Raw genomic sequence first — 12,379 nt, 5'->3', positions numbered from 1 at the left:
TGATACTGATTGACATTTAGCAACAGGACATGATCTCAATACTTGCTATTCTTCAAAAGGCAGTGGCATATCAAGGCAGCGCTACTTTTACTGTATGTAAACTCTTCAACGTCTCATCTCCCTATCCTCCTCCACTAAGACCTGCAGCAGACAAGCTTCACTTTACCCTCCAGAGTTGATCACCAACCCTGGAACTTTGTCTAGTTTTCCAACAACCCTCCCCCTCATATCACTCCCCCGTTGCCTCCTCCACTCTTTTCCACACTCCCTTCCCCAATTCACAGGCCCATGGTGAAGAGAGAGAGATGAGATAAAGGAGAGAGAGAAAGGAGAGAGAGAGAAAGAGAGAGGGAGGGGAGAAGTGCACCCACGCTCACTGCAGTATTGATTTGTTTGTTCAGCATTTGCTGCCCCCCTCTATCTATTCAACCCTTTCTCCCTCACAGTGTGAGCTTGTCCTCGAGTGCCACCCTGCCTTATATAAAAGCATGTAGAGGCCCACAGACTACTGATGATGAGGAGTCTGGGCTCAGGGACCACAGAGAGAGCGCAAGAGAGAGAGAGCGCTAGACACAGAGACAACGCGCGAGACACAGAGACAGAGCGCGAGACACAGAGACAGAGCGCGAGACACAGAGACAGAGCGCGAGACACAGAGAGAGAGAGAGCGCGAGACACAGAGAGAGAGAGAGAGCGCGAGACACAGAGAGAGAGAGAGAGCGCGAGACACAGAGAGAGAGAGAGAGAGAGAGAGCGCGAGACACAGAGAGAGAGAGAGCGCGAGACACAGAGAGAGAGAGAGAGAGCGCGAGACACAGAGAGAGAGAGAGAGAGCGAGACACAGAGAGAGAGAGAGAGCGAGACACAGAGAGAGAGCGAGAGACAGAGAGAGAGCGCGAGACACAGAGAGAGAGCGCGAGACACAGAGAGACAGATCCTACAGCACTGTGGGCAACAACTGATCTGAGTGCAGCCCACCCGGTCCATCATGACAGCGCAATATGAACCAACCAATCTTCATCTTCATTTGCTTTCATCTGTAACTGCAGCCAAATAGTGTGGTTGATACAACACGGTATATTCACATTGCTGCTACACTGGGGGAGTGGTTATCCTTCTAAAAAAGGTAATGACAGCAACACCCAAAGATGAACACACAACCAAAGCCGTTACTGTGACACCTAAGTATGTGACAATACCATCCATTCATGAAAGTATCAGTATACAGTACTTTTTATCCAGGACGTTGGTATTGGTTACAGAGGGTAGTGCGTACAGCCCAGTACACTGGGGGTGAGATCCCTGCCATCCAGGACCTCTATACCAGGCGTTGTCGGAGGAAGGCCAAAATAATTGTCAAAGACTCCAGCCCCCCAAGTCAGACTGTTCTCTCTGCTACCACACTGCAAGTGGTACCGATGCACCTGGAACCAACAGGACCGTGAAAAGCTTCTACCACAAGACTGCTAAATAGTTCACCAAATAGCTACCCAGACTATCTGCATATACCCCCTTTGGCACCAACTCTTCTGATTCATCACATACGCTGCTGATAGTATTCATTATCTATCCCTTTGCCTAGTCACCATACCCTACTTACATGTACAGTACAGGGATTTCCCCATGAGGCCAATGGTCACTTTAAAACAGTTACATAGTTTAACGGCAGTGATAGGAGAAAACTGAGGATGGATCAACAACATTGTAGTTACTCAACAATACTAACCTAAATGACAGAGTGAAAAGGAAGCCTGAACAAAATTACAATTTTCCAAAACATGTGTCCTGTTTGTAACAAAGCACTAAAGTAATGTGGCAAAGCAATTCACTTTTTGCCTTAAATACAAAGTGTTATGTTTGGGTCAAATCCCCCAAAAATATATTACTAGGTACCACTCCTCATATTTTCAAGCATAGTGGTGGCTGCATCATGTTATGGGTACGCTTGTAATCGTTAAGAAATGGGAGGTTTTAGAGGATAAAAAAGAAACGGAATGGAGCTAAGCCCAGGCAAAATCCTAGAAGAAAATCTAGTTCAGTTTGCGTTCGACCACACACTGGGAGATTAATTCACCTTTCAGCAGGACAATAACCTAAAACACAAGGCCAAATCTACACTGGAGTTGCTTACCAAGAAGACGGTGAATGTTCCCGCGTGGCCGAGTTAGTTTTTTGTGGCCGAGTTACAGTTTTGACTTAAATCTGCTTGAAAATCTATGGCAAGACCTTAAAATAGTTGTCTTGCAATGATCAACTACCAATTTGACAGAGCATGAAAAATGTTGAAAATAATAATGGGCCACTTTTGTACAATCCAGGTGTGCAAAGCTCTTAAGACTTATCCAGAAAGACTCACAGCTGTAATTGCTGCCAAAGGGGATTCTAACATGTATTGACTCAGGGGTGTTAATACCTATGTAATCTAGATAATTCTCTGTATTTCATTTTCAATAATTTTTCAACAATTTTAAAAAACATGTTTTCAATGTCATTATGGGATATCAATTTAATCCATGTTGAATTCAAGCTGTAAAATGTGGAATAATTCAAGGGGTATGAATACTTTCTGAAGGCACAAAAGTATTCATTTTTTATATCTGTGACCATATTGTCCAGGAGTTTCTAGTGGATAGACCATATGGTTCAAGAGAAAATGGCCGAACTAATGAAAAAAGCATCTAATCAACAATGGCATTGTTTTCCAATTAACTCTGTAACTTCCAACTCAACTATTTACTTTTTTCACAACTGCCACCAGTTTTAACTTTTTTTGCTTACATATTTATTTGACTAAGTGTGTAAAAAAATATAAAGGATATTTCATGTTAAAACCCTAATTAAAAAACCAATGTTATTCACTAAGTTGATGGTTTATACTGTATTTAGTATAATGTTTATAGCTTTGTCATAAAACATTGTATTGTAAAAGTTTTATTTATTTGATTATTTTATATATTGTACATGTGATAAGCAATGTTCGGTCTAAATTTCACGAGCGTTCGCGCACTTCTTCCAGGAGTGCTGCACAGAAGAAATGCCATGCTGCGCAGAGACGCAAGAGACTGAACTTCACGGAGTTCGCCCCATTAGTTTGCACTATATAGATCAATGTTTTTTCTGTGATGAAATCAACATTATATCAGGCCTATTTCAACGCAACAAACCAAAACAAACCTAACTTTGCAAGATTGAGCACAATGGAGTAGAATTCTATTGGCGGGTAGCGCTTTTTTTTATGCGTGTGTGTTTCAGATCAGTTCAGATTTTTTTTTACCTTTATTTAACTAGGCAAGTCAGTTAAGAACAAATTCTTATTTACAATGACGGCCTACTCGAACCCGGGTCTGTAGTGACGCCTCTTGCACTGCCTTAGACCGCTGCGCCACTCGGGAGCAGATAAGAGTGCAGAGCCTCGCGTCTGCACATTTGTTGATATTCTTTGCTAGTTAGCGACTTATTAGCCCAGTCATAGATAAGTATAGGTCAGCAATGAGAAGTTAATGCCTCCTACAAGAGCACATATGTCAAACTGTCAGGTAAAAAGCTTATGTCTTAAAGGGGCAGTGTTGTATTCTGAGACGGGCTTATTTTCATATTCAAACCTATAGCCAGACGGGAAGCCTGCATTGTCTAATTATCTGTATGGTAATAATAACAATAATAACATTTTAATATGTAAAGTGGTTTCTTGCATCAAAACACAACACAAGTAAAACAAATGTTTTAAATGTCAAGTCCTTCATAATGTTTTTTTTTGTTTGTTTTTTTAAGTCTGCATTGAACAACACATATAGGCTACTGTAAACTATATCACAGAAATTAAAAGCTATTTCCATGGGATTGGCTCTCTAGACACGCCACCACACCCTGGACACATGACACAATGGATACAATACCTCTGCAGTGCAGTACAGTGTGTGTGTGTGTGTGTGTGTGTGTGTGTGTGTGTGTGTGTGTGTGTGTGTGTGTGTGTGTGTGGTGTATTCCAGTGGAGGCTCCTCAGAGGAAGGGAAGGATAATAATCCTATGCAGTGAAATATTTAAACGTAAGTTATCCTTTTTAGATAAAACTATTTTCTCCATTGGTTTCATTGGTAGGCCTACATTATGCTCCAAAAGACACAATAGCCTATTAGCTACTGTCTTAAACTGTAAGGGTACAGCCTCAGTGTTCACTGTAAACGCGCGCCGGAAGTTGCACAGAATTCTCACAATGTTCAATTTTCCACTCACGAGACCTAACATTTGCTCAGTACCCCAACAAATTTGAGGGAACAGAAAGAATTAGACGCCTGTGACAATCTGAAATACCCAAAAAGGCCCCTAGATGTCATATTATAAAATTCCCCCAAAAGATGTGAAAGTTACCAAAATTCAGTTAAGTTTACTGATTAACTTAGAAAGTTTCCAGTAATATACCCTCCTCTTGTTGTCCTGTACATCCCTAACACCTTGTATGTAACACACCCTTGACATCATGTCCTGTTCAGTACTCACAGGCTCATCAAAGGCCTCCTTCTTGACCAGCATCTCTCGGAGTGTCTGCAGGATCTTAATGCACAGCTTTTCCTCCTTGTCCATCAGCTTCTTGGTGTGTTTGATCAGTCTGAATGACAAAGGGAAGAGTACAAACGGAACATCAGTACCATGGCTTTATTTATTCTAAGCACACCAACAGTCGTGTGACCTATGACTGGAAGATCGTGAGGACAGAAAATAATAAACGAGACACTTTATTTTTGGAAACATTTTGGAAAAGTCAGAAGTCCAAAGTAAAACGCAAACCAGAGCAATGGACGGCCAAATGCAAACTTGTCACTGGTGTAAATGCTCAGTGAACGCAGCCCATAGATCGTGTTTGTGATGGTGTGTCTGATCAGAGTTCGTGACTGCATCTGTACCTCTGCCACACTCACTTGGACATGAAGGCCCCGCTCTCACAGCGCAGTCTGGCAGCCTCTGGGAACAGCAGCTCAGGGCTGTGTAGTACATCCACCAACACAGAGAACTCAGCCTGCACCATAGGACTGAACTGCTCCTCTAGACACGCCACCACACCCTGGACACATGACACAATGGATACAATTCCTCTGCAGTGTGTGTGTGTGTGTGTGTGTGTGTGTGTGTGTGTGTGTTTATTCCAGTGGAGGCTCCTCAGAGGAAGGGGAAGATAATAATCCTACGCAGTGAAATATTTAAAAATAAAAGTTATCCTGTTTAGATAAAACCATACTAAATATATTTACATGTCACCAAATAACTGATTAAAACACACTGTTTTGCAATGAAGGTCTACAAGTAGCCTCAACAGCACCATCTAGAGTAGCACCACCGTGTAGCTGGAGGACAGCTAGCTTCCGTGCTCCTCTGAGTACATTGAGTTCAATTCAAAACCTAGGAGGCTCATGGCTCCCACCCCCTTCCATAGGCTTAACAGTAATTATGACAACTTCTAGAGGATGTCCTCCAACCTATAGGTGCTCTTGCAGTATGAAGTAACATCTTGTCCATCCAATCAAAGGATCAGAGAATGAATCTAGAACTGAAAGCATAGGCTACAGCTAGCTAGCACTGCAGTGCTTAAAGTGTGGTGAGTAGTTGACTTAAAGAGAGAGAGAGAAATACAGTAGTTGAACAGTTTGGATTTTATACAAACTATTTTCTTCAAAAATTAAGGAGAAGCAGTGAGAGAGCTAGCTATATTTTGTATTTTTTTACCTTAGTTTACATTTTACTTACTTAGCTAATGCAGTTAATTTTGCCTACTCAACAACCCGACTCAAACAGAGGAATGCTACTTACTGTGCCTTTGGAAAGTATTCAGACCCTTTGACTTTTTCCACATTTTGGTAGATTACAGCCTTGTTCTAAAATGTATTCAATTGTTTTTTTCAACCTACACACAATACCCCAAACAGAGTTTTAGAAATTGTTGCTAATTTATTAAAAATAAAGAACTGAAATATTACATTTACATAAATCTGAGGTCCTGAGCACTCTGGATCAGGTTTTCATCAAGGATCACTCTGTACTTTGCTCTGTTCATCTTTACCTTAATCATGACTCGTCTCCCAGTCCCTGCCACTGAAAAACATCCCCACAGCATGATGCTGCCACCACCATTGTTCACTGTAGGGATGGTGCCAGGTTTCCTCCAGACGTGACACTTTGCGTTTAGGCCGAAGAGTTTAATCTTGGTTTCATCAGACCAGTTAATCTTGTTTGTCATAGTCAGAGTCTTTTGGTGCCTTTTGGCAAACTCCAAGCGGGCTGTCATGTGTCTTTTACTGAGGAGTGGCTTCTGTCTGGCCACTCTACCATAAAGACCTGACTGGTGGATGCTGCAGAGATGGTTGACCATCTGGAAGGTTCTCCCATCTCCACAGAGGAACTCTGGAGGTCTGTCAGTGTAACCATCGTGTTCTTGGTCACCTCCCTGAACAAGGACCTTCTATCCGATTGTTCAGTTTGGCCGGGCGGCCAGCTCTAGGAAGAGTCTTAGTGGTTCAAAACTTCTTCCATTTAAGAATGATGGAGGCCACAGTGTTCTTGGTGACCTTCAATGCTGCAGTCATATTTTGGTACCCGTCCAGATCTGTGCTTCGACACAATCCTGTCTCGGAGCTCTACGGACAATTCCTTCGACTTCATAGCTTGGTTTTTGCTCTGACATGCACTGTCAACTGTGGGACCTTATATAGACAGGTGTGTGCCTTTCTAAATCATGTCCAATCAATAAAATGTACCACAGGTGGACTCCAATCAAGTTGTAGAAACATCTCAAGGATGATCAATGGAAACAGGTTGCACCTGAGCTTAATTTCAAGTCTCATAGCAAAGGGTCTGAATACTTATTTAAACAAGGTTTATTTTTTTTGAAATTATGAATAAATTAGCAAAAATGTCTATAAACCTGTTTTTTCGCTTTGTCATTATGGGGTATTGCGTGTAGATTGCTGAGGACCTTTTTTTTTTATAAGGCTGTAACATAACAAAATGTGGAAAAAGTCAAGGGGTCTGAATACTTTTCGAAGGCAATGTATGTTAGCTTGCTGGCTAAGTATAACCAACACTGCAACTCTTCGAAGTCAAGGTAAGCATTCATTTTATAGATGTATTGGCACCGGACCTGCCGGTGTAACTGCTACAATTTTTGCTGTACACTGTACTGCGTGACTGTACACATGGCAAGAGTGTGCAAGGCGGTATTGAATATTTCACTGTCACCTTGATTACTCCCATTTGTCTCTCGACCTGTGCACCTACATTATAAACTTTAATTTGTAGGCTAGGTTGTAGCAACATCATGATGGGTATAGGGCAAATTCTAGAATGATGTAGTAGCCTAAACCTATCGATGTTACATTGAGCTGGGTGAATGGAATATGAATGACAGTCATGCAATATGCTGTAATACAAATTAGGCCATTGTCATAAATATACAAAACTGCCCCCCCTAATCTTGAACGGCAAGAACCGCCAGTGGCGTATTCATGTATATTTGTGCGAGTGCATATTTGTGTGTGTGTGTGTGTGTGTGTGTGTGTGTGTGTGTGTGAGTGTGAGAGAGAGAGATCACCTGCAGCTTCTCGATGATGCTCTTGTAGTCAGGCACTCCCAGGATCTCCTTGCGGAGCCGTGTGCGTGCTGAGGTCCTCCAGTCCTTGACAGCACGCTCCACCCTGTAGGTGTGGGCCTTCAGAGACAGAGTGTTCACCTGGCTGTCCAGATCCACCGGGATGGCAATGGCACGCGCCTTGGCTGGAGAGGAGACAGGGCGGAGACCTTATAACTAGGAACTGAAGGAGCCTCAAAGTAGGAGTGCTGATATCGGATCGGTTTAGCCTTGTAGACAATGTCGAATACTCTGAATCGCTTTCTGAAGATGGGCCCATATCTCTCTCAGACACACACATTCACACAAGCTGCCATGACACCCAATTAACCAACAGAGAAAGGCATATAGGCCTACTTTCTGTATTGTCTGCATACACAGTGGTGGCAGACTAACATGTACAGGGCTTATGGGGTGAGATTTAAAATATTTGCAATGTCTCCCTGTCATTATAGAAATCATTGACGTTTCCAGTCTACAAACCTTAGTCAAGGCCTGTCAAAGTGCAATCCCTGGGCTGCGAGACTCACCCACGTCAGCCAGTGTTTTGATGCAGCCCTCGATGTTGTTCTTCTGGGCTGAGCTGATCCAGGTGCAGTTATAGATCCTGAAGGAGGACTGGAGCAGCTGGATGAAGATGGGCTGGTGGGTCTGACATAGGAGAGGGAGGATAAACAGTCACTAAAACACTCCATAAACAAACACTTCAATAGCACTCAAAAATGTTGTGCAGATGGATAAGCATTTGCCTCAAGTGCCTGAACGGACTGAATTGAAACGTGAATGGCCCGGGGAAGGTATTTAAATGCCCATGTACAAGGTTCGCCTCTCTCCCAGGAATACCTGCAGGTTGGAGTTGTTCACAGGGAACTGGGAGCTAAAGAAGCCCTTGACGACGGCCATCACCGTCTCCGTCACGTACCTCTCCAGGGGAACGTTGGCATGGTTACGGTCCGTGGTGCTGTTGCACACCTAAAACCACAGAGGAGGAGAGTGGGATGTGAAGTCTGTCTGTCACTCAGGAGTGAGGGGGGAAGAGACTGACCTGGGGTCTCTCTCATTTTGCTGTTGTAATATTTTATATGACAATAAACAAAAACATACATAGACAAAAACAATGGACAACTTAACATTTACATACATACTCTACATCTCCACAAACATTAAGGACATGACACTTGCTCAGACCCACATGTTCCCACAGTATCCACACCCAATGTTGTTTATACTGCTTGTAAGACTGCCCCATATGACTTCAAAATGTGTTATGTTGTTTTTGTCTGTAGACAGATTTTTCCCCATATTTAAATAAAGCATTTGATTCTTCCATTCTCTTAACGTTGTAGTATCATTTCACTTCCAGTATTTAAGTAATAGCTTCTTCAATATAAAGTGATGGAAAGAATATTGTCCAACCCATTGGCTAGCCTACCGCACATCCAATGTCTCGAAATATTCAGATAGATGGATTAAAAGTAAACTTGCATTGTAAAACTTCTGACAGACAGCTTTCTAACGCTGCCCATAACTTTTGGAATTTATAGTACTCCAAGAAGGCCTGAGTTCTTGAGTCATTGTTAGTTTTACACTTAAGACATGACTCTGCCATTGTGCTGTAGAATGTGTGAAATGTGTCTCTTGTATAATAAAATCTATACATTCGTTTATACAGGATTAAGCATACATTTTCGTTATTTGTAATTTGGTTCATTATGTTCCAACACTCCCTCCATCTTTTGCCATTATCAGTTTTTTTAAATCTTGGTTCCAATAGTTTGTCAGTTGGATAGGCTCTCTGCAAGGTTTTGTATACATCTTACCTATCATATGACTGACTATCTTTTTCCGACTCAAATGGGATTCCCTCAACATCGCTCTGATGTCCAAAAGCTTTCAGGGCAACATTTTGTGATATAAAACTTTTATATTTGAAAATATCTACATTGGTCATTGCTTTTTAATTCGGTCATGGAAATGATTTTATTTCCTATTACCTACGTCATTTACGGTTTCCATGCCTTTAATTTGTGGGCCAATTTATCTGTGAATTCTGAAACGCTATCAAAGGATTGTTCCATAAGGGTGTGTTTTTATGGAGTGATATTGGTTCTTGAAGAATCCGTTTAATTTTCTTCCATGTTGTTCTAATGTTAGTTGTTAATGTTCTTAGCTCCATCCTTTGAAAACAGACACGTGAAAAGATTGCACCTCTTCATTATGTAGCATGCACCTCTTCATTATGTACCCATTGTTCCTCTTTACTGCATTTAACTAAATATCACAAGTAAAAGCCTTGGGTGGCGTGTTGATACAATTCCAAATCTGGAAGGTTAAAACCACCCTCAGATGAATACTTTGCTTTAGGAGTGTTATTTGTCTTATGGCCGAGTACACGTTTTTTAAGAACGTCTTCGGTGGGGTAATTCTACCTGTAAGGCTTATGGGGAGATTGTTCCATTTAATTAGAACTGCTTTCATGTTGTTGAGTAATGGGATAAAGTTATTTGTCGTCACTTATTAAGCATCCTAAGTATTTCATATTTTTTGTGGTCCACTAGGTTCGGCATCGGGCCAAATTTTTATTGAGCTAATAGTCGACGGGCCAGAACATAATTAGTATATAATATTAGCACAAATAATTGGCCAACACTACAAATTGAACAACATGTTTAACACATCCAATTAGTAGGCTAGATAATAAATTCAGTGACAATAACATCATTTCGATCTGATTACGCTCATAAAATCACGTCTCCATAAAGATGGCGCCGAAGAGGATGGCTGACGGTTTACATGCTCCAATTGTGCTATTTTGTTGTTTGTAACTTATTTGTTGACTTATTTTGTACAAAATATTGCTGCTACCATCTCTTATGACCGAAAATAACTTCTGGACATCAGAACAGCGATTACTCACCACGAACTGGAAGAAGCTTATTCCTTTAACGAGTCCGACGAGAAGGATATACTGCTCTCCCGGGAACAAGCCCAATTCCCTGTCATTAGCACGAAGAAAAGACAGAGCAAAAGAGGATGCAGATCGGGCTGTTCTGAGAATCCGTAGGCGAGCAAGTAAAATCCCACGTCCATCTGTCCTACTTGCTAACATGCAATCATTGGAAAATAAAATTGATGACATACGATTAAGATTATCCTCCCAACGGGACATTAAGAACTGTAATATCTTATGTTTCACCGAGTCGTGGCTGAACGACAACACGGATAATATAGAGCTGGAGGGATTTTCAATGCACCGACAGAACAGAGAAGCTATGTCTTAAGACGATGGGTGGGGGTGTGTGTCTTTTTGTCAATAACAGCTGGTGCTGTTATTGACATAAGTCAATCAAGAAGTGCCTGCGCATCAAATTCACACCAATGTCACGCGACATCCACAAGATCGTGTCCGAGGGGAAATGCAACTTTTCCCATTGAGTAAGTCACTTGTTGGCCTATATGACTATATTTAGTAAATACTAACATTATTGTGAGTGCTTATGCATGGATATTTAGGTCTCAAGAGGACAGTATTTTCTGTTTGTTCTGTTGTTAAAGGAGCGGACCATCCCGATACAGACGCCACCTTTTTTTCTTTAAAATTATTGTTTTATGTAGGATGCTACATTTTTGGCCAGTCGCAATAGTAAGTAGGCCTTACAAATACAAACATCCCACTTCTATTAGGTCACATATAATTATTTATTGTAAAAGATGCTGTTAAGCCTCATAACTGGCTGAGGTAGGCTAAGTTATTTTATATAGGCCTAGGCTCTGAAGAAATATTCTCCAATTAAGCAAATCAAATCAAATGTATTTATATAGCCCTTCTTACATCAGCTGATATCTCAAAGTGCTGAACAGAAACCCAGCATAAAACCCCAAACAGCAAGCAATGCAGGTGTAGAAGCCCTCTTGTTTTTTGTAAAGTCAAATTAAAATGAATATTATTGGTGAAATGAATTACTCGACTGGTGTAGGTTTTCTCCATCTGTTGCTGTGCAACACTTGCATAACAAGTTACATATATTTTCAGCACCAGTTGGTGTTGACCTCCGATTGATTGCTGTGCGGTTGCAGCTTTACATTTCACCACCACAAAATGGTTTGCTGCCTGCTTTATTAGTTGACTGTGTCCTGCATTCTCTCTCCTCATGAATGAAGTTAAAATGTTACTTTTGCATTATTTAGGTAGGGTAACTTCCTTCTTAGGACATTGCATTTGGGAGTTTTTGCATCTCGGGTCCGAGATTTTTTTAATTATATACAGTACCATTCAGAAATGTGGATACACCTACTCATTCCGAGGTTATTTATTTATCTTGACAATTGTCAACATTGTAGAATAATAGTGAAGACATCAAAACTATGAAATAATACATATGGAATCCTGTAGTAACCAATTTGTTTTTAACATATCAAAATGTATTTTATATTCGATCAATCTATTTGACCAAGAAGGAGAGTGATGGAGTGTTGCATCAGATGACCTGGCCTCCACAATCACCCGACATCAACCCAATTGAGATGGTTTGGGATGAGTTGGACCGCAGAGTGAAGGAAAAGCAGCCAACAAGTGCTCAGCATACTCCTTCAAGATGGTTGGAAAAGCATTCCAGGTGAAGCTGGTTGAGAGAATGCCAAGAATGTGCAAAGCTGTCATCAAGACAAAGGGTGGCTACTTTGAAGAATCTAAAATATATTTTCATTTGTTTAACACTTTTTTGATTATATAGATATATATATAGATATCCAAATATAAATATA

General features: G+C 41.2%; 1 protein-coding gene across 4 annotated transcripts in view; it reads right to left on the bottom strand.

Annotated features, from left to right (window-relative positions):
- LOC106573309 (inositol 1,4,5-trisphosphate receptor type 2) overlaps nt 1-12,379 on the bottom strand; it is a 176,171-nt gene that overhangs the window by 107,114 nt on the left and 56,678 nt on the right. For all 4 annotated transcript variants that reach the window (XR_006759687.1, XM_045697031.1, XM_045697032.1 and 1 more), the window contains exons 33-37: nt 8,459-8,587; nt 8,146-8,266; nt 7,580-7,761; nt 4,917-5,059; nt 4,498-4,606 (exon numbers count right to left, since the gene is read on the bottom strand). Coding sequence is in view for 3 of the 4 variants with exons in the window: in XM_045697031.1 (XP_045552987.1) it covers nt 4,498-4,606; nt 4,917-5,059; nt 7,580-7,761; nt 8,146-8,266; nt 8,459-8,587 (684 nt within the window). In the remaining variant the exon portion in view is untranslated. The remainder of the gene's footprint in view (nt 1-4,497; nt 4,607-4,916; nt 5,060-7,579; nt 7,762-8,145; nt 8,267-8,458; nt 8,588-12,379) is intronic.

The sequence above is a fragment of the Salmo salar genome, chromosome ssa16, assembly GCF_905237065.1.
Source record: "Salmo salar chromosome ssa16, Ssal_v3.1, whole genome shotgun sequence".
Lineage (NCBI taxonomy): Eukaryota > Metazoa > Chordata > Actinopteri > Salmoniformes > Salmonidae > Salmo > Salmo salar.
The sequence above is the reverse complement of the archived record's forward strand: the minus strand, read 5'-3'. Positions and strand labels throughout refer to the sequence as shown.